General features: G+C 43.1%; 1 protein-coding gene across 3 annotated transcripts; it reads right to left on the reverse strand.

Annotated features, from left to right (window-relative positions):
• Positions 1-4,020: 4,020 nt before the first annotated feature.
• LOC127942504 (calcium/calmodulin-dependent protein kinase type 1D-like) lies at positions 4,021-17,099 on the reverse strand. 3 transcript variants are annotated; one of them, XM_052538247.1, is made up of 10 exons: positions 16,741-17,099; positions 16,068-16,277; positions 8,238-8,304; positions 8,015-8,118; positions 7,290-7,373; positions 6,553-6,614; positions 6,341-6,427; positions 6,174-6,228; positions 5,411-5,599; positions 4,021-5,279 (listed from the first exon to the last, which is right to left on the reverse strand). In XM_052538247.1, the coding sequence occupies exons 2-10, from the start codon at positions 16,191-16,193 to the stop codon at positions 4,383-4,385; spliced, it is 1,671 nt and encodes a 556-aa protein (XP_052394207.1). In that variant the 5' UTR covers positions 16,194-16,277; positions 16,741-17,099; the 3' UTR covers positions 4,021-4,382. The 3 variants fall into 3 exon arrangements, with proteins under 3 accessions (XP_052394207.1, XP_052394196.1, XP_052394186.1); XM_052538236.1 differs by having other exon boundaries at positions 16,068-16,195; positions 16,741-17,098; XM_052538226.1 differs by having other exon boundaries at positions 16,068-16,205; positions 16,741-17,098.
• Positions 17,100-22,269: the final 5,170 nt, after the last annotated feature.

The following is a 22,269-nucleotide window of genomic DNA, read 5'->3' on the forward strand; positions in this document are numbered from 1 at the left end:
GCATGTTATAGAAGTTATTAAACAAAAGCCTGCAAAGATATTGCCCCATGTGATAAGTTGAAGCGTCATGTTAAGGAATGCATGGTCTGCCTTGCAACAGCATCCCATTGGAAGATCACATCATGGGATGGACCAAATCCACTTGGATAAAACCCCAATGCATGAACTAATAGAGTGCAGGCTTCCTTCTTCGCCATGGCTTGACCTACTTCAACACGCTGCTAGCGTTCTTGTCATCCAGAACTCAAAACTTTGTGACTGCCAAGAATTTTCGAAGTCTTGCAAACAGCGAGACTATCCGAAGAAATTCCGAAGCTCTACGTAACCAGGCAACCAACCAATCACCAGGAGGGTTTTCCCAAAAAACGTCAGCCAAACAACAGATCTGCAACCAATCCTAGGCGTGGGGATTCCCTGAGACGAGGCAACAAGCGAATCTACCAACTCTGCTTTTCAGCACAAATGCAAGTAAAACAAACAAACTTCATTTATTGCTGAAATAAGTTCAAATTGATCTTAAGCAGGAAAGATGAGACACATCTCTGCTACACATTTACACATTTTCCTGGTGCGATCTAACGAATAACTTACTCCTAGGACTTCATTCAAATCCATTATCATTTTCAGTAACTGTGTGTGTGTGTGTGTACAGTATGTATGTGTGTGTGAGTGTGTGTGTGTGTGTGTGTGTGTGTATGTGTGTGTTCATTAGGTATTAGATCCACGTAATAGAGTAGCTCAATAAATTCTTGTTTCATTTGTAAGGAAGTATTGTCTTGTGTTGTGTATTTTAAGATTAAACTTTGCCCATATCCTGTGCTACCTAGCTCGTAGTTTATAATTTAATATAATATGCGGGACTCTGCTATCTCACCCACTGAAATACTGCTGGGACCAAGTGCGGATCGCTGACGGGAAGGAGCTCCAGCCGGCTCCCCATCCAACGCCTCACTTTATAGTGAAAAACGGCCTGCTTTACTGTGTTGCGCAACGAAGGAGGGAGGAAAAAACCCTGCTGGTAGTCCCTCGGTCTAAGACAGAAGCAGTGATGGAGCTGGCACATGCACATCCCATGGCAAGTCACCTGGGGGCCCAGAACACAGTCCAACGCATACGTGACCGTTTCCACTGGCCGGGCCTGGAGGCCGAAGTCAAGCGCTTCTGTCAAGCCTCTCCAACCTGCCAGTCTCCACGCACCCCTCTCCCCAGTCCTTTGATACCGCTGCCCATCATCGAGGTGCCCTTCGAGCGAATCGGGATGGATCTAGTGGGGCCGCTGCCGAAGTCCGCCCGGGGACACGAACACATCCTGGTCATCCTGGACTGAGGCCATAGCCCTCCGTAAGGCCACCGCAAAAGCCATCGCCCAGGAGCTGTTCCTGCTGAGTAGTCGGGTCGGCATACCATCCCAGATACTGACTAACCAAGGCACCCTGTTTATGTCTTGGATGATGACTGACCTCTGCAAGCTCCAAACGGATGGCCTGGTCGAGCGGATCAACCAAACGCTCAAGCAGATGTTACGTTGAGTGAATGCCGAGGACAACCGGGACTGGGACAAGATGCTGCCCTATGTACTCTTCGGAATCCAAGAGGTACCCCAGGCTTCCACCGGCTTTACCCCATTCAAGCTCCTCTTCGGCCGGCAGCCCTGTGGCCTGCTTGACGTCACCAGAGAGGCCTGGGAGCAACAGCCATCTGTCCACCGAACCACGGTGTAACACGTCCGGGAGATGCGGGAGCAAATCGACAGGGTCATGCCCATCATCCGGGAACCCCTTGCCAAGGCCCAACAAGCCCAGCAACGGCACTACAATAGGGCGGCCCAGCCACAGGAGTTCCAGCCAGGAGATCACGTCATGGTCCTAGTCCCCAAAGCCGCCTGCAAATTCTTGGCCAGCTGGCAAGGTCCCTACACCATCACAGAAAGGTTTACTGATGTGTTCTCTCCCCAGCCTGGGCAGACCCACGTACTCGAGCACGATGTCCGCACAGCACCTGCAGTTATCGTCCGGCAGCGGCCCTATCCTGTCCCGGAGGCTCAGCGGCATGCCATCGAAAAAGAGGTACAGGAGATGCTGAGGTTAGGGGTCATCGAGCCATCATGCAGCCCATGGTCCAGCCCCATCGTCATGGTTCCTAAGCCAGATGGCACCTTCCGCTTCTGCAATGACTTCCGCCGCTTAAATTAAGTCTCTGAGTTCGACAGCTACCCGATGCCACGGGTTAATGAGCAGTTAGACCACCTGGTAAGGGCCTGGTTCATCTCGACCCTCGACCTCACCAAGGGCTACTGGCAGGTCCCCTTAACAGAGCAGGCCAAACCGAAGACGGTGTTCTCAACCCCAAGTGGCCACTGGCAGTACCGGGTCCTTCCATTCGGCCTGCACAGGGCCCCCGCCACCTTCCAACGCCTGATGGACGTCCTCCTGTGGCCCCACCAAACCTATGCGGCTGCCTACCTCGACGACGTCATCATTCACTCAGAGACTTGGGAGGACCACCTGGAGCGGCTGCGGAAGGTGCTGTTGGAACTCCACTGGGCTGGGCTGACCGCCAACCCCCGTAAGTGTCACCTGGCCCTCGCTGAAGCCAAGTACCTGGGCTACCAAGTGGGCAGCGGCCTCATCAGGCCTCAGGAGAAGAAGGTGGCAGCTATCCTCTCCATGCCGTGGCCCGCCACCAAGACACAGGTACGGGCCGTTTTGGGGTTGGCGGGATGTTACCACTGTTTCATCCATAACGTCTCCTCCTTAGCCTCTCCCCTGACAGACCTGACCAGGAAGGGGCAACCGGAGAAGGTCCCCTGGGACCCTGAGATGGAGAGAGCGTTCCAGCGGATAAAAGCAGCCCCCACATTTGTGCCCATGCTCAAAGCCCCCGACTTCATCCACCCCTTCCTGGTGCAAACGGATGCTTCCGATACCAGGTTGGGAGCCGTCCTCTCCTGGTAATATATATGACCCCAGCGGAGCGACGGTACGCGACCGTCGATAGTGAGACGTTGGCCATTAAGTGGGCGTTTCTGAAGATCCGCAATTACCTCCCAGGCCGCTAGTTCACCCTGATCACTGACCACACCCCTCTACAGTGGATGGCCCGAGCTAAGGACACAAATGCCAGGGTGACTCTGTGGTTCCTCGTGCTCCAGGACTTCCACTTCACCCTACAATACCAGGCGGGGGAAATGGAGCAGGCACACCTTCACCTGCTCATCACGGGCGGAGCAGCCACACCTGCAACCCATCAAGCTCTGGCTTCATAAGCCTCACAGATGAACACAGAGGGGAGATATTTCTCCAAAAACTCGGCTTACCACTACCTCAGTTATTTCCCCACAGACAGCAGTATGTGACCGCCAGCCCCCACTATGCATGGACTTCAGGTACCCACACAGTACTGTGCACAGAGAGAGAGAGAGAGAGAGAGAGAGAGAGAGAAAGGGCCGAGCACCGAGCACCCGACAACTCCTCACGTTGGCTATTTTCCCCACCTGCTGGTTAATATAAATCCATCTTTCGGGGGAATTTACCTGCATCCTCTTGTCGTGTGCTTCTTCACCCCGACACAATATATATATAATTTTATACATAAATGTAGAATAAAAAAAATCCTCCAGTCCTCCATCATTTGCAGAAGCTTTTGTTAACCTTAATACTTAACACTTTTGTATAACAAAAATATCTAAATCTTTAGATGGTGTATTTGTGTTTACTGAGGGATGTTTTGAGGTTTTAGGCTTTTGCACTTTTACCAAACATGTAGTCCTAATGAAACTGTATAGGCTAATTGTAAGAAGCATAATATATTTTATTTCGAATTTTGCGGACAGGCATCACTACAGACTCTTAGGTTCCAGGAATCACTAGATAGCCAGAGATGTGCACAGTCCACTGTGTGTGCATTCATGAATGGTTTGTGTGCGGTTTTGTGCGGGGTGATCTTTTTCTTTTTTTATGGTTTAGCTTTTCTCATATAATAGGTCTGTTAAAAATAATTAAATCAAAAGAAAAATAAATATTTGGATTTCTGATATATTTATTTCTGTACAAGTGAAGGAAAAGTACAATAAGCAGCCACTGTATACAGGAAGAAAAAAGGAAAATATTGTATGCTTATGTTTTCTGATTTCTAAAACATCGAGGAAATTAAGGCAAGAAGTCCTAACACAAATTCTTAAGATAATTAAATGGAAGTGCAGCAAGCTTACTTTATTACTTCTCAAAAGGTTTCTAAGCATTATTGAAACCAGCAATATTAATTTAGATATTTCATCATAAAAATCAAGAATATCCAGAATAATTCCAGAATAGATACATATTCATCACCTAACTTTGCTGCAACTATAATTAATCTATGACTGGAGAACTTGACTAACAAGTTTAGTTGTCATTGTTTGGCAGCTCAGAGAATGGTTGCAGTGCATCTCGCAGTGTATCCAGAATCTTCTGAAGCTCCTCTGTCGTCTCCTTTATTTTTGTCACAAATTTCATGGTCTCAGACTTCAGCTCTTCTGCTTGTTGAGTGTTTGAAGGCAGCAGGTTTGTTGTGTCGCTGTTATTTGACGTCTGGTTAGTCGACCCAGTGCTTTGGTTGCTGGTAGAATCTGATTTTCGTTGACTCTCTCTTAAAGCGTAATCTTGGCGGATCTTGTGAATTTCTCTGGAGTCGAGAAAAACAAAGAAGATGTTAACAGCTACAAAAAGTGCAGTCAAAACTCCAGTAGCTGCTTCAGCCACACGAACGGCTCTCTCAGTCTGAGCTGCAACCTTCCCAACATTTATGACTTCAATTACACGTAGAAGCTCCGGAATTCCTCCCAGTCCTCGTCCAAGTCGAGCTCCAGCATTTGCCCCAGGTTGTGCATTGATAGACGACTGATCACTTGTGGAAAACTGTCTTTCTAAAGTTTCCACAGCTATTTGGATGTTTTGGATGCAGCAAACTGTGGAGGTGATTTTTTCTTGGAACTCTTTTATGAGCATTTTGATCTTTTGCCGGCTTGTTTTATGGTTAACCATGTTTGTTATGTTGCTGGCACCAGCTGTCACTCCTCCAGCTACTGCCGTACCGATTCCCACCCCTGTTACTACCAGAGACGCTCCGAGTGTGAACGGAGAGAGAACAAGTCCAGCTACAGATGCGATTCCTCCAGCCAGTCCTACGACACCTCCTGTGAGACTGCCTACAGTTGTGTTGAAATGGACTCTTTCCAAATCATCAGCCAGGGCTCTCAGTTCCTCTAGTGTCCTATAAAGTGTCTTAATAGTTTGCATGTTCTGAAAAAAAGGCATTAGATTTCATCAATTCAAATTTTTGTATGTTGAATGTTTTTTCCCCATGTTGTGCCAATGTGTATTTTTTTTAAAACAAATTCTATGAACATTTCCATTTTTTAAGAAGGTAACACCTTTTCATGAAGATATTTAATGATGAAAGGTCTGGTCAAGATCTCGCTGACAGACGGGCGTTTCACCGGATCGGACTGAATTGTGTCTGATACCAGCTGGCGAAGATCCTCAGATAAGGTCTTGGGAAGAGCTTCATAGGAGGATGTGAGTATCTTTTTAACATTCTCAACTGTGATTATTGCAGGAAACTAAATGGGGATAAAAAATAAGAATCAGTTGTCAAAATCTTTGTATTCCCACTGAGACAAAACAATTGAGCAAACACATTTGTAAAGCAGTACAAACAGAGATAAAGCGAGAGCAGCCAGGGTGTTTGGTTACATGTGAACATGCTTTGGATATAATTTTGTTAAAAAAATGTTATATATTTATTTATTTATTTATTTATATATTGTTCAAACAAAGCACTCGCATCGCTTCATAAAAACTGAGGTTAAACCACTGGAGTCACATGGAGTCTGGACCTTGACTGTGTAAGCTACACTGGATCTCTATAGAGGGAAGGAAATCACTCAGATTTCATAAAAAAATATCTGAGTTCTGAAGGTGAATGAAGGTACAGATGTGGAATGACAGGAGGGTATGACAGAAGTTTCATTTTGGGTGACTTAACCCTTTAACTGGTTAACTAATGAACTGATTTTTGTCTTGAGACTGCATTGATATTTCTTAATACATTATATTAAATTCCCTGCAATAAATTTGAATATCATGGTTTTAACCTTTTGAAACTCTTTCAATCTGATGAAAGGAAAATCTCACCGCACATTTCAGCATGCACAACTCGTAGATGACACATCCCAGGCTCCATATTTCACTGTGATGGTTATTAACATCATAGTATTAGTATTCAGTTTGAAACATATTATGTATATTAGCCAGTCATCATTACACTCTGAAGATTATTTTTATTTTATTTTATTTTTTACGTTTTTTCCCCATAAGGTTTGTCATTCAAAATCTCAGGTGCAATATATGAAGAAGGTCCATCTTCAACTGTTTGTCCTTCAATGGATCTGATAGAAACAGGGAAAATATGTTACAGAATACAAATCATAAAGCACATATGTACTTTATATGTATTTTTTGTATTATGCATAGAAGAGTTCCTGACAAAGTTATGTTTTGAATGAAACAATACCGTTGATGGACCACTCCAAACTCTCCAAGACGGATGGTTCCACATGTAGTGAAGAATATACTCTGTCATAAGAAAACAGATGTATGTTGTTATAAGTCTGGAGATGGTGATATTGAGTGAAAGTATTTTCTGTTTCATTCTCATGATTTTTGCATTTCCAGTACACTGATTAACTTTTGCAACTTGAGACTGCAGAATTTTTGTTGTCTCAAATGTTACGGACGTTATGTTTACATGAGAGTGATTTACTAAAAAAAAACGGAAACATCGTCAACATGATTCCCATTCACACGGATCTGTGAAAACAACCAGGAATGCTGTATTCTGCTGCCAGGCCAGTAGTTGGCGACATCACTTGGTCAAGAAACACCTCACGAAAATGTAATAGGCATGAGCATGAGATAATTCACTTTTTTATTGCTTACATTACATTCTTACAACATGCTGTTGTGTGAATGAACGGCCAAAACACATTAAAGGTTTTCTGGTTTCAGTTGAAAATGCTGATGTGTTAACAACCCCTTTGTGTTCATGAATTGTTTATTATTATTTTACATCCTAATTTCTTCCTGTGTATTGTATGCTGCTGTTTATATTCATTCTTTACAATTCACACATAATAATAAAGAAGTAAAGCCAAGTTAGATGCATTTTTAGAGCACTTTAGATGAATTATCGGCTTCAGTGCTCCCTTGTTCCCATTTAGATTATGTGTATGAAGGGAATTAAATCTTTACCTCGGGTCGCAGGTTTTTATGCAGGATCTTTTGATCATGCAGATACTTTAAAGCCATGCAGATCTTCACAATCCAGTCCAGAATCTGTAATTCAGTACAATGTGAATTTACCAATTTTATTTTGTTAAAAATACAATCCTTAATATTGACTGCAAGAAGTTAAAATGGTTTGAAATGGCACACACCTGTCTATAAGAGGTCTAACTGCTGAAAGTGCATACCAGAGCAAAAACGAAACTGTGACCAACATATGGGGTATGACTACTTTCACAAGGCACTGTTTATTATGAGAAACACCATTGTTTTAAATGTGGGAAGCCGGTTGTTCAGGTGTTCTCTGACATACATCTCAAGATAAACTTATGCATGCCATTATATAGGGTTGTGTTGCTATAAAAGATCCTATAGATCACGTTATCTCAATCCTGCTCTTGAGTGTCACAGAGATTTGCTCCAGCCTGCTCCAACATATCTGTCTAGTAGTTTCTAGTAAACCTAATGACGTATATTAGCTGCTTCAGCTGTTTCAATAGGGTTGAAGTCAGACAACGCTGCTCCAGTTTAATAAATCATGCTAATGTATGGATGGATCTCTGCTCCTGGAGAACTAAAAATGTTTTATCTCCAAAACTAATCAAGTACACTTGCTTGTATTTTTAAGTGATTCTGAAGAATATAATGCCTGTGCTAATGGGTTAAGCCTCACCATCAATCCACAACCATACCTCATTTTCAGAAAACGTGACATTTTCCTTGTTTTTGTTTTTGATTTTCTGAGCGAGATCTCCACCTTCACAGTGCTCCAGTACAAGATACAGACAGTCAGAAACTGAAACAGATTCAATACAGTTTAAAATTATTTAAAAACACACTAATATTTAATAATTCATTTAGCTCTGAATGCAGCTAATGTAGATGAACAGAACTAATTCAGCATTTTCTCTCAACCTTTGATAAATTCCTTGTACTGGACGATGTGTGGGTGATTGAGATCTGGGAGGAACATTGATTCATCCTAAAAACAGAGAGAACTCATAGAGTTACAGTTATTTTTAGCACTTCATTCATAAATATTGTTTCAAAGCAGCTTTACAGTAATAAAGAGGAAAATAACAGTTACTAAGGCTTAGTTCACCACAAAATGAAAAGCATCCCATTTACTCACTCTCAAGCCATTTAGGATGTATATATATATATATATATATATATATATATATATATATATATATATATATATATATATATATATATATACACATCCATCACTGGGACCGCGGTTCAACTTAAATCCAAAGCATCTGTAATATGGTAGCAGTTAAAGGGGGTGAAATGCTCGTTTTCACTCAATATCCTGTTAATCTTGAGTACCTATAGAGTAGTACTGCATCCTTCATAACTCCAAAAAGTCTTTAGTTTAATTATATTCATAAGAGAAAGATAGTCTGTACCGATTTTTCCCTGAAAAACACGACCGGCTGGAGGCGTGACGTGTGGGCGGAGCTAAAGAATCACGAGCGCGAATAGGCTTTTGCGTTGAGAGCGTTTGGAAACTGTGACATTACCGTGAGGGAAAAACCATCATCCAAAACAAACCATGGCTAACAGTCAGATTCAGCGTATATTTATGATCCAGAATCAGATCCCGAGGCTTAAACTGAACGAGTGCAGCATCAGCAACGACTCGCTCCGAGCGGGGCTCGAACCCGGGTGTCCGGCATGGGAGGCGGACACACTAACAAGGAGGCAGAGATATTTGAAGCAGTTTTACTCACGGCCTGCGGTTCCAACACACGATCGTGACCCCTTTTCTTTGGGATTGCATCATCCTTAAGAAATAAACGATGTGCAAATCCGTCGTCAAACTGGGCCTTGTTTGTAAAACAAGCATTTTAGAAATGCAGGGAACAAACACAAACACTTGCACAGCTCCGTTGATGCTCTGTAAAAATAAACTCCATCCACTGGTCCCTTAATGCTGTTTTTTTTTTTTTTTGTTAATCTGTGCAGGGTTGTCTTGCCCTGGCAACCAAAAGCACACTTCTTTTGTGACATTTTGCGATGCTCTCGCTCTGATCAGTGAATGCCTGTTGTGCTCTCAGTGCTCTGCTATAGAGTCTGGGAACATGACGCCAGCAACGCAATGCATTCTGGGACTTTAGGACACGGACGCTGCTGTATGTATTGTATTGGATTGATAATAGACTTTTGTTTGCTCTCTACAGCTAAAAAATAAGTTACAATGGTAAAACCTTGTTGTGTAATTAACTGCCATACTCGTACTCATGACCGGCATGGAAAAATAATTTGAATGGAGTGCGATTTTTCAGCTTTCCCGCTGGAAAACCGCACCTTGATCTCAGGTCTCCGAAGCGGCGTTCACACATAAATTGAAATTTAATATATGTTTCTGTTGATGGATGCGCATTCTGGATTCCCAGACATTACAAGAGATCGCTAACACATGTGACCAACTGGGCGGCAACGTCCTCAGAGCGCAAAGAATTATGGGTAGGTTTGGCCAGTTAACATGGTCTAGCATTGCAGGCTAGTGTTCTGGAATGAAAATAATGAAAAATTAGCGTGAAAAAAAGAATATAATCCTATAAAATGCAGCAGACTAAAGAAAACATTGTCGGGCCATATCGCCTAAAACTAAATCCTAATGCAAAGGTTAGATATGACGAGAAAATAAAGAGATGAGGAGAAAAAAACCTGGAAAAACCATTCACTCTTGATCAATGTGAATAGGGTTGCCGCCCATCCCTTAAAGTACGGAATCGTCCGTATTTGAGAATAAAATAGCGCGTCCCGTTTTGAATTCAATACGGGACGGGGTTTGTCCTGTATTTTCGGAGTTGTCTTCAATGCAGCATCTCATGCAGATCATCCCATCGGCATTGTGTGAAGACTCGTCCTTTTCTGCCCCTGATTGGGTAATACTCGCTGCCATCGGTGGATTGATTGGTTTGTTTCAGGTTCACGGCCAATCGGAGTCAGAGGAGGGCGGGTCTCTTGGCAGAGAACAATTTGAAAGAATGGCGGAGGCTGCTCCAGATACCCCCCGCATCCAGCGTTTAAACGAAAGCGGATGCTAAATACCGACGAGAGTAGGAGGAATCAAATAAATAACTGACTGAAAAAGTGTCAGCGGAAATGAGTACCAAGCACAATTTGTCAGCGAGTGTTCTCTGTTGCGCTTGGTGGCTTAAGATGTGCAACAGCATGCCTCGTTAGAACAGCATTCATACACTTTACAATAAGGTTCATTTATTAAACATCCATCCATCCATCCATCATCTTCCGCTTATCCGGGGCCGGGTCGCGGGGGCAACAGTCTAAGCAGAGACACCCAGACTTCCCTCTCCCTAGCCACTTCTTCCAGCTCTTCCGGGAGGACCCCGAGGCGTTCCCAGGCCAGCCGGGAGACATAGTCCCTCTAGCGTGTCCTAGGTCTTCCCCGGGGCCTCCTCCCGGTGAGACGTGCCTGGAACACCTCCCTAGGAAGGCGTCCAGGAGGCATCCGAAATAGATGCCCGAGCCACCTCAGCTGGCTCCTCTCGATGTGGAGGAGCAACGGCTCTACTCTGAGCTCCTCCCGAGTGACCGAGCTTCTCACCCTATCTCTAAGGGAGCGCCCAGCCACCCGACGGAGAAAGCTCATTTCGGCCGCCTGTATACGGGATCTTGTCCTTTCGGTCATGACCCACAGCTCATGACCATAGGTGAGAGTAGGAACGTAGATTGACCGGTAAATCGAGAGCTTTGCCTTACAGCTCAACTCCTTCTTCACCATGAAAGACCGGTACAGCGACCGCATTACTGCAGAAGCTGCACCGATCCGTCTGTCAATCTCACGTTCCATCCTTCCCTCACTCGTGAAGGACCCAAGATACCTGAACTCCTCCACTTGAGGCAGGAACTCTCCACCAACCTGAAGTGAGCAATCCACCCTTTTCCGACTGAGAACCATGGCCTCGGACTTGGAGGTGCTGATTCTCATCCCAGCCGATTCACACTCGGCTGCAAACCGTCCCAGTGCACGCTGAAGGTCCTGGTCTGAGGAGGCCAACACGACAACATCATCCGCAAAAAGCAGCGACGAAATCATATGGTCCCCAAACCGGACACTCTCCGGCCCTTGGCTGCGCCTAGAAATTCTGTCCATAAAAATTATGAACAGAACCGGTGACAAAGGGCAGCCCTGCCGGAGTCCAACATGCACCGGGAACAGGTTTGACTTACTGCCGGCAATGCGAACCAAGCTCTTGCTTGGTAGGGAGCCGCCGACCCCATACTCCCGGAGCACCCTCCACAGGATGTCGCGAGGAACACGGTCGAATGCCTTCTCCAAGTCCACAAAACACATGTGGACTGGTTGGGCAAACTCCCATGAACCCTCAAGCACCCTGGAAAGGGTATAGAGCTGGTCCAGTGTTCCACGACCGGGACGAAAACCACACTGTTCCTCCTGAATCCGAGGTTCCACTATCGGCCGAATTCTCCTCTCAAGTACCCTGGCATAGACTTTCCCAGGGAGGCTGAGAAGTGTGATCCCCCTATAGTTGGAACACACTCTCCGGTCCCCCTTCTTGAAAAGAGGGACCACCACCCCGGTCTGCCAGTCCAGAGGTACTGTCCCCAACCGCCATGCGATGTTGCAGAGACGTGTCAGCCAAGACAGCCCCACAACATCCAGCGACTTGAGGTACTCGAAGCGGATCTCATCCACCCCCGGTTCCTTGCCACCAAGGAGCTTTTTAACTACCTTGATGACTTCAGCCCGGGTGATGGACGAGTGCCCCTCCGAGTCTCCAGCCACTGCTTCCTCAACGGAACACAAGTCGGTGGGATTGAGGAGATCCTCGAAGTATTCCTTCCACCGCCCGACGATATCCCCAGTTGAGGTCAACAGGTGACCATCTCTACTGTAAACAGTGTCGGTAGAGCACTGCTTCCCCCTCCTGAGGCGTCGAACAGTTTGCCAGAATCTCTTCGAGGCCAACTGATAGTCTATCTCCATGGCCTCACCGAACTCCTCCCAGGCCCGAGTTTTTGCCTCTACGACTACCCGGGCTGCAGTCCGCTTGGCCTGCCGGTACCTGTCAGCTGCCTCAGGAGTCCCACAAGCCATCCAGGCCCGATAGGACTCCTTCTTCAGCTTGACAGCATCCCTTACTTCCGGTGTCCACCACCGTGTTCGGGGATTGCCGCCTCGACAGGCACCGGAGACCTTATGGCCACAGCTCCGAGCAGCCGCAGCAACAATGGAGGTGGAGAACATGGTCCACTCGGACTCAATATCTCCAAACTCCCTCGGGATCTGGTCGAAGCTCTGCCGGAGGTGGGAGTTGAAGATCTCTCTGACAGGGGGCTCGGCCAAACGTTCCCAACAAACCCTCACAGTACGTTTGGGTCTGCCGAGTCTGTCCAGCTTTCTCCCCTGCCATCGGATCCAACTCACCACCAGGTGGTGATCAGTTGACAGCTCCACCCCTCTCTTCACCCGAGTGTCCAAGACATATGGCCGAAGGTCTGATGACACGACCACAAAGTCAATCATCGACCTCCGGCCTAGGGTGTCCTGGTGCCACGTGCACTGATGGACACCCTTATGCTTGAACATGGTGTTCGTTATGGACAAACCGTGGTTAGCACAGAAATCCAATAACAGAACACCACTCTGGTTCAGGTCAGGGGGGCCGTTCCTCCCAATCACGCCCCTCCAGGTGTCACTGTCACTGCCTACGTGAGCGTTGAAGTCCCCCAGTAGAACGACGGAGTCTCCAGTCGGAGCACTTTCCAGCACCCCTCCCAGAGACTCCAAGAAGCTGGGGGGCTATTAGCAAACCCACTCCAGCCCTCCGCCTCTCACCATGGGCAACTCCAGAGTGGTAGAGAGTCCAGCCTCTTTCAAGAAGTGTGGTTCCAGAGCCCAAGCTGTGCGTTGAGGTGAGCCCGACTATCTCTAGTCGGTACCTCTCGACCTCCCGCACAAGCTCAGGCCCCTTCCACGCCAACGAGGTGACATTCCACGTCCCTAAAGCCAGATTCCGTGTCCAGAGATCGGGTCGTCGGGGGTCTCGCCTACGACTGTCGCCCGCTCCACTATGCACCGGCCCCTTACGCTCCCTCCTGCAGGTGGTGAGCCCACAGGAGGGCGGCCCCACATCACTCCTTCGGGCTGAGCCCGGCCGGACCCCATGGGGGAAGGCCCGGCCACCAGGCGCTCGCATACGAGCCCCAACCCCGGGCCTGGCTCCAGGGTGGGGCCCCGGCTGCGCCATGCCGGGCGACGTCACGGTCCTTGATTTAAGTTTCAGCATAATGGGTTTTGTGAACTGTTCTTAGTCTGGCCCGTCACCAAGGACCTGTTTGCCTTGGGAGACCCTACCAGGAGCATATAGCCCCAGACAACATAGCTCCCAGGATCATTCGGGTACTCAAACCTCTCCACCATGATAAGGTGACAGTTCAAGGAGAGAGATTTATTAAACATTAGTGTATTAACTAACATGAACTAACAATGAGTAAGTAATACATTTGTTACAGTATTTATTAATCTTTGTTCATGTTAGTTAATAGAAATAAAGCTGTTCATTGTTCATGTTAGTTCACAGCGCATTACAAGTATTATTAAATGTGGAAATTAACATGAACAAAGATGAACAATTGCTTTATAAGTGCAGTTCATTATTAGTTAATGTTAATTAATGTAGATAACTAATGAACCTTATTGTAAAGTGTTGCCGATTTGTTTGCTTAAGGTGTACAATCAGACACATAAGCATTATTTTAATAAGTGATAAGAGAGATATATTTAATAATAAAAATACAATGCCTATGTGAAGCAAATAAACAACTTAACTAATTTAAGTGATATCATTCTTCAATAGGCTACTGTTGAATTAACAAAATAGATTAACTTACCAATAATAATAATAAAAATGGTGTTTTAAAATAATTTAGAAATGTTTATAGATCGGTTATTTATTATGTGGTTTCACTACCTTATGTGTTTACCACTTGATGTGTTCCTGTAAGTCAATTGGTAGAGCATAGTGCTATCAAGCGCAAGGTTGGGGGTGTCTCTTATATTTCTGTTTTGAAGGTGGCAACCCATTGTGAACGATTTATGCTGGAATATGAGCAGTCATTTATTCTGTCATCATCCGGGTGCTGAAAGCGCGCACAGATGAGACCTGAACAGCACACGTTGATATGTATTTAAACTAAACTCATTTAAGCTTTGCCAGTTTAAACATTTAAGAGCCAAAGGACGCGAGCTCGCGCGCGCAGTGAGAAGATTTGAGCATGCGCGCAAACCCGCGCCTCAGAACGCGCGCAAATATAAGATCACTCTGAAGTATTGTGTTTAAATGGACAAATTCAGACAAAAATTATGTCAAAATGCCCATCTTGGTAATTATCCTACAGCAGATATAGCCGGCTGAACGGCCACTGTATCAGTGTATTCCTTTTAAAGTGACAGTCTTTATATTAATAGAAACAACAACAATGAAATCACTCACTGCTCTTGATTATAAAGCTTTTATAACTTAATAAAGAAATATATTTAATTTATATAGTCCAATATACAATGCTGTTTTACATGTGATTACTTTATTCAATTTCTGTACCTAAAAACTTATGCTAGACCTGCCAAAAAAAAAAAAAAAAAAGGTTGTTTATTGACACAAGCAGAGGGTAAAGCCAACACAGGTGAGTCAAACTGAAGTGGCAATCGTGAGTGATAATTGAAAGAGCATTGATACTGTCCTTTGTATTTGGCAGAGAGAAGATCCAAGCGGTAGTAGAGGAGTCGAGACGTTGGATGATGAAGACGCTCGCGCGCGCGCGCACACACACACACACACACAAACACAAACACACACACACACACACACACACACACACACACACACACACACACACACACACACACACACGAACACAGGAGGTAGCTTGGGATTGCTGGAGACAGGTAAGTATAACAGGTAGTCCTTGAAGTAAGCATGGAGGTAAGCCCTATGGAGTACCTCAGCAGTACCTACTCGTAAGTATAAGGGATTAATATGCAACGTTTGGGGAGTAGGGGGGTAATAACCTGCAAAATTATGAAGCATTTATACTGTATGAATTTTATGACTAAAGAGCACCTATTCTGAAATTACGTGGTACTACATATGACACAAAGATCAAAATTTTCAGCGTAAACTAACAGCTGTACGTAGGTAAACGTAAACAATATGCAATGTTTTGGGGATAAGGGGGTAATGACTTGGAAAATTAAAAGTATTAATACTGTAAATATTTTAAAAGTAAGGTGTAAGTATTCTGAGATACTACACGTAACGAGGGTGACAAGGGATGACTTTCAATTTCTTATCTTAAAAATCTTACACTGTATATTCTGTTGAATTACACAGTACATTGCTGGCTATAATCTAAAGTGTTACCAAAGTAATATGCAATTAATTAATTAATAAATAGCATGCAGGTATTTTTTTTTTAATTTTAGTACAATGTAAAAACATGTATACACAATAAGTGGATTGTATCAAATGATTAATTTAAATGTAAGTTCATAGTACTTAATGCCACCTATTATAAAGTGGGGCCAAAGTCAAGTACACCTAGGATGGCTTGAGGGTTAGAAAATCATGGGGAAGTTTTCATTTTGGGGTGAGCTATCCTCTTAAGTATTAATATCCATGCGTGAACTTATCTTTCTCCTCATTAAACTCTCAGTTCTCATAATAATTAAACCTTCTAACTCACCTGGTTAGTGCTCATCTTTTTAACGACAAACTGATCACCAGCTTCATTTTTCACCAGGATCTTATTCTCCTCTTCCTTCACCAGAGTGTAGCCATGTTCTTTTAGAGACAACTGACTATTGCCCATTGCTGAAAATATCTGCAAAGCATCATGTTTAAGAAGGGAATGTACAGTATGTGTGTGTATTTAAGCTAACCAAAGATTTGGTTTCTGTTGAAATTGTTATATGCAAGGATACAAGGGTAAATAATAAAGCAGATATTTTCAATATGAGTAATGAAAAAAAAAAAAGCAATCGATTTAATGATCATTGGTGAGAGTAGTGTTTACCTTTAATTTCCGAAAGAACTTATATTTTGAGACCATGGATTTATTTGTATGATTTTTTATTGCAACTGTTTTTCTTTTGACAAATAATTAATGTTGTTCAGCTAAAAACTATTTGGAGCTTCTGTTATTTAAATTAAACTTTTGTTGTGTTAACAGAATTTTTATTTTATTTTTTTATTTTCAATGAACTAAAAATTTTAAGCCAACTAAGTTACTTACTTTTTAAGTTAAATCATCAATGATTTTGTTCAGTCTACTAAACAATCAATTTGAAATCAGATGTTTTATTTTTTAATAAATCTGATTTAATAAAGCCATCTGTTTTTGGACTGATTATTCTTACCTTTAAAATGTAAACTGGGAGCAAAACCCTGTGTGTTCCTCTCTTTAGAAATGGTTATTATCTTCAATAAAGTTTCCTCCTTCGTTTAAGGCTTCGATGAGAAGAACTGTATTTTTTCATGGTGCAGAATGTCTTTAAATGCAGTAGTTTAGTTTCACTTTTGCAGATATTTGGGAGGGGCGAAAACATTATGGTTTGTGGGTTTTCAAACAAATCCTGTGTTTTATAACAGCATGCTTCTTAAAAATAATTTAGTATTGTAAAGTTTCTGAATAAACCTCTGACACAACAAAGCAGTTTTTAGATCTTTTAGTGAACTTATAAATCTGCGTTACAATTGTTTACATGTTCTGCTCTCCGCTCTGTATTTCCTCTCCCTTGCTCCCGCAGTCTCAACCACTATCGCGCCCCCTTGTGGACTGAATGAACAATGTCTGCTTTCAAGCTAAAACACATCACATGTGGAAATAATATAACCTAACGTCACGTTCTGGGGTTTGTTCAGGAAGATTTTCAGTCGAGTTCATGTTTCCATGGGCGGCCTTCAACATGTGTAGCACGTTTAGCTTTTTCAAAGGTACGCATACAAAAGGTTCAGCCTCTGCATTAGCCTGAGGCCAGAGTGGAGTTATCTTCCTATGCCTTAAGCCTAGGTATGTTGCGAAATCGGCAAATTCTGAGCTTTGGAAGGGTGGGCCATTATCTGTTTTGACCTCCAGTGGAATTCCCAGTGTCAAGAATATTTTGTCAAGTTTAGGAATTGTGGCTCTGGCTGATGTGGACTGCAGAATCTCCAACTCTGGATACCTGGAGTATTCATCAATGACCACCAAAACATAATCACCGGAAGGGAACGGTCCACCAAAATCCACACCAACTTTTTCCCATGGTGATGAAGGCAGCTTAGACGTGGAGAGGTTCTTGTGTGTGATTGGGCACAACGGCCTGACATGGGATGCAGCAAGCTATCATGGTTTCTACCTGTCGGTCAATGCCAGGGAACCAGACTTTCTCCCTGATCAGTTTCTTTGTTTTGACTAGCCCCTGGTGGCCTTCGTGTAAAAGTGATATTGCCCTGGCTTGTAAAGATTGGCGTTACTGTCAGTTCATCTTTGATTTCATAAAATGATTTAATTGCAGCACCATCATCTCCATCAGCAAAATCCTGTTTATCAGACAGCAACCCCCATGAGTCTTCTTTGATTAATTGGATGACTTTGCATAGAGTGGTCAGCTATGGTTGCATTCTGAATTTCTGTTAATGTCATTGCCTGCATTAAGGAAGTTCACGTATTCTTCCACTTGTTGTTCGGTGTTTGAAAACTCCTGAAAGACATGTGAAACCTGTGTGGGGTGTCGTGACATGTAATCCGCTGGGTTGTCCTTGCCAGACTTGTAACGGACCGTGTAGTTGTAAAGCTGAAGGTGTAGACTTCAGTGTTCGAAGCAGGCGGCTTGGATTTGGAGTTATTGAAAATTCATTCCAAAGGTTTGTGGTCACTGACAAGGGTAAATGGTGCCCCATAAAGATACATGTGAAAATGCTCACAGCCCCACACAATAGCGAGAGCCTCACTTTGGTTTGTGACTATTTTTGTTTGATGGGTGACAGGTGTCTGCTTGCATAGCTGATCCCCCTGGCTGATTCATATGGGCCATTTCTCTGTGCCAACACAGCTCCAAGACCTACCGGACTTGCATCAACCACCAGGTCAGTTAGTTTGTACGGGTCAAAATATGTCATGACAGCATCATTTGTTAGACTTTGTTTCATTTTATCAAGGCACTCCTGAAGTTCCTCTGTCCAAGTCCAGCTAACCTGTTTTTTTTTTTTTTTTGTAAGTTCTCTCAAAGGTTGAGTTAAAGTGGCAGAATCTTTGATGAAGCAGGCACTGTAATTTGCCATGCCGAGAAGACTGCGGACCTCACTGGCATTGGTTGGGGCAGCAGCATCATGTAGCGCCTGAACCTTCTTGGGATCAGGAGAAAAAAACCCATCTGAGAATGTGTAACCAAAAAAAGTCCAACGCTGTTTGTGTGTAGAAGCATTTTGCCTTGTTAAGAGTCAGGTTCTTCTCTTTAAGTCGCTGAAATGTTGCCCTAAAAGCTTGATCATGGCTAGCTTTCGTTCTGGCAAACACCAGAATATCATCACTCCTTGAATACCATCCAGGGCTTGCTGAATGGCATTTTGAAATACTTCTGCTGCCGAAGAAACTCCAAAACTTTTATAACGTCGCAGTCCTACATGAGTGGACAATGTTGTGATATGTCGTGATGATGGCTCCAGTTCCAGCTGATGATTTTTTTTTTTTTTAGAAGAACTTGGCTCCATTGAGCGCTTGTATTACATCATCTACTGTAGGTGTGAGATGTCTTTCTCGTTCAATGGCTTGATTTGGTATCCTCATTTCCACACAGATGCTCACTGCTTCTGGGTCTTTTGGCTTTGGAACAGGAACAATTGGAGAAACCCATGGAGTGGGCCCTTCCACTTTTTCGATGATGTCAAGTTTCTCTAAACGTTGTAATTCAGCTTCAGTTCGCTTCCTTATATGGAAAGGTACTCTTCTGTGAGGTTGCGTGACTGGAGATGAGCGGCATCCACTGAATGACGTGAGTGCTATGTTGTGTTTTCTGTGGTGTATGTTGAGGAGATCTGTTTGAAGCCAAGATCATCCGGTGAAACATCAGCATCAGTGCGTCCGCACGCGACGCGACACTGCAGCAAATTTGGCATATTTCTCTAATCGACCATGTATCAGAACTGGAGATTTCTGTGCAATAATACTTGTAATGATACCACAGTAAATGTATTAGTGTATATATTTGTAAGTGTGTAATGATAATACTTTAGTCCAGCATTTAGATGATGCTGTTTTGTTTTGTTTTGTTTTTAAAGACATTGGTCTTTAGTGCACATCATTTTGTATACATCAACAGTGTCATGTACAAAATCTGTAGATTTCACGAAATCATTAATTTTTGTTTCATATCACAAGGCTTTAGGAAGGTGTTTTAGGAACACCATACATAAACATGTTCTACTAGTGAAAACCTGTGTTTAAGTGGTTTGTTATGACTAGTGTTGGCTCCTCCCAGCGGTGTGTTTGCAGCGTTCTGATTGGCTCATGTCCGCTGTGGAGGAGGAGCTTGTCACTATCAGGACGGTCAGGGGATGACTCGGCATGGCGCCAGGGCCCTGAGGGTCACAAGAGGTCGTGGGAGACCCCGGTGTTCACCCCGGAGACGCCCATCTTCCTCATGACCCCTGCAGCTCAGACCATCTCAGGGATCTTCACCTGGACGGCTCTGCTGCTCAACCGGAAATATGTTTATTTTTTTATTTTATAAGATTTGTGTAAAAATGAATGGTAACATGCTTCTACCATGGTTTTGTCTGTGGCATTAACTAAAGGCTATGAGTTGACGACGAGTTCTGACGCACTCTCAAACCCTAGTGAGATCACGGTGCCTACATAGACAGCAGGTTAGGCATCATCAGTGCTTCCAGACAGAAGGCAGCACAACTAATGTATGCTGTCTTGAGGTACGACGCTGTGGCCAAAATATTGATAGAACATACTTTAATCCAGTGGTTCTGAAACATAGCAAACAATAGCAGCTTTGATCAAATCAGAGCACACAATCACAGAAATGAACGGAAACATTCTTCCAGTAATGTTACTAGAATGTTTGTTCAAACATCTGTTAGCACAAAAACGTTTAAACGTTGTTTATGGAATGATTTTTTTATGTTTCAGAATGTTCAGAGAACATTCAAAAGTAACGTTCCCAGAATGTTCGCACAGTAAAATGGAATGTTCCCAGAACTGCACAACAGAGAGAAATGATTTTAAAACATGTCAAAAAACTGAGAACCACACTTCATAAGATAGAAGTTTCAATTAATAAATTAAACATATTCTAATCAATATCAATAATAGATCAGATAAATCATGATGCTATCAGGCTCCCAGTGTAAAAGTACAAGAATAACATGTAAAAGCTTTTTTTTTTTTAATACCGCAACCAAGTTCAACCCAATAACCAGTGAATAAATATATATTCATACACTGTATCCTCTTGACCCGCTCAGTCTAGCTTCATTAACGATGTGATGCTCAACTGAGCACTGAACCAGTGTTTGAGTCAAACTCACTAAACTTTAAAGGCAAACAGAATGATGTTTGCTGCTTTTCTGCACATTTCAAATCTAATGAAAGAATAAACATTTGAGTAATCTTCAGAATTAAATATATTTATTTATTTAAAAGTGCAGTTTGAGAATCCCTGGTTTAATTCAAACTGGATCACTGCATGTGTGTCACGTGAAGCTGCTGCCTGTGTAGGGCGTCTCAGATCACTCACTAATGAGGGTTTATTAGCTGCAGCAGACAGTGAGACAGACAGGAGGATGATTATGAATCATGATGTCGAACCATACAAACACACACACACACACACACACACACACACACACACACACAGTCATACTTTCTACGTGTGTATTTCAGGGTCATGTGACAATTTATTTACATGAAGTATCTAGATTATAAACTGCTGCACAATAAATAGGAGCAACTAGTTAATGACTGAAATGCCTTAAACCTTGTGAATGGCTGCACATTTTCTCTTGAATGTTAAAAATTTTGTTCTTTGTTGGTCTGAATATACGGATGTAAACATGAGGGAGATGACAGATTAAACCTCACAGATGTTTGAAAGCAGCTGTCTGAAGCTTCCTCGTATAACTGAGAAATCCTCTTTAGTTTGAGTGTGTTTCTATGATGATCAGTCATATCTAAGAAATTCTTAACAAAACAAAGAGACTTTCCAATGATTAAAGTTATATTACAGACAAAATTCATCTTGGCACTTTTATCTTTACCTGTAAAATCATATAACTTGTGGACAAACATCGATTCTAGTTGAATTTGAATGCAAAAGAAAACAAAATGATGTAGTATTTAAATTTAATTCACTCCGCTTGGTTTTCACTGTATAAATTAATGTTAAATGAGTTAATATAATCAGAGGTGTAAATAATTGAGTCATTTTACTTGATTACTTTACTTGAGGATTATTTGGGGGGATTTGTACTTTATTACAAGTACAACTAAAAATGACTAGTACCTTTACTTGATTTAATTTCGGAAGAAAAGCTGTACTTTTTACTCCTTAATTTTTGTATTATATATATATGATATTTCTTATATTACTTTTAATTGATTATCTCACTGAGTATCTGTACTTTCACTTAAGTAACTTTTTTGAGGAGCTTACTTTTTACACCTCTGAATATAACTCATGTTTAGTGGAGATTGTTGACCATTGGTGAATCATTTCAAATGAAATACCTTGATTTCTTAAGAGAGAACCCACATCCTAAACGTTAGTTGTCTTGATGCTCTGTGTATTCAGAGAACATGAACTCTGTCTGAAGCGGTGCGCGTGATGACGTCTCCACAGGAGGGCGTCGGTGAGAGACTTTGATCGTCACGTGACTGACTCTCGCTTTAGAAACTA

Source organism: Carassius gibelio, chromosome A3, assembly GCF_023724105.1.
Source record: "Carassius gibelio isolate Cgi1373 ecotype wild population from Czech Republic chromosome A3, carGib1.2-hapl.c, whole genome shotgun sequence".
Classification (NCBI taxonomy): domain Eukaryota; kingdom Metazoa; phylum Chordata; class Actinopteri; order Cypriniformes; family Cyprinidae; genus Carassius; species Carassius gibelio.

What these genes read in the sequence shown, in the direction of transcription:
- LOC127942504 (XM_052538247.1), bottom strand. Translation starts at nt 16,193, where the DNA reads ATGGGCAATAGTCAGTTGTCTCTAAAAGAACATGGCTACACTCTGGTG. An exon ending in TCACGTTTTCTGAAAATGAG is followed by an intron (nt 7,374 to 8,014) that starts GTATGGTTGTGG and finishes ACTGAATTACAG; the next exon opens with ATTCTGGACTGGATTGTGAA. An exon ending in AAACCTTATGGGGAAAAAAC is followed by an intron (nt 6,229 to 6,340) that starts GTAAAAAATAAA and finishes TAACCATCACAG; the next exon opens with TGAAATATGGAGCCTGGGAT.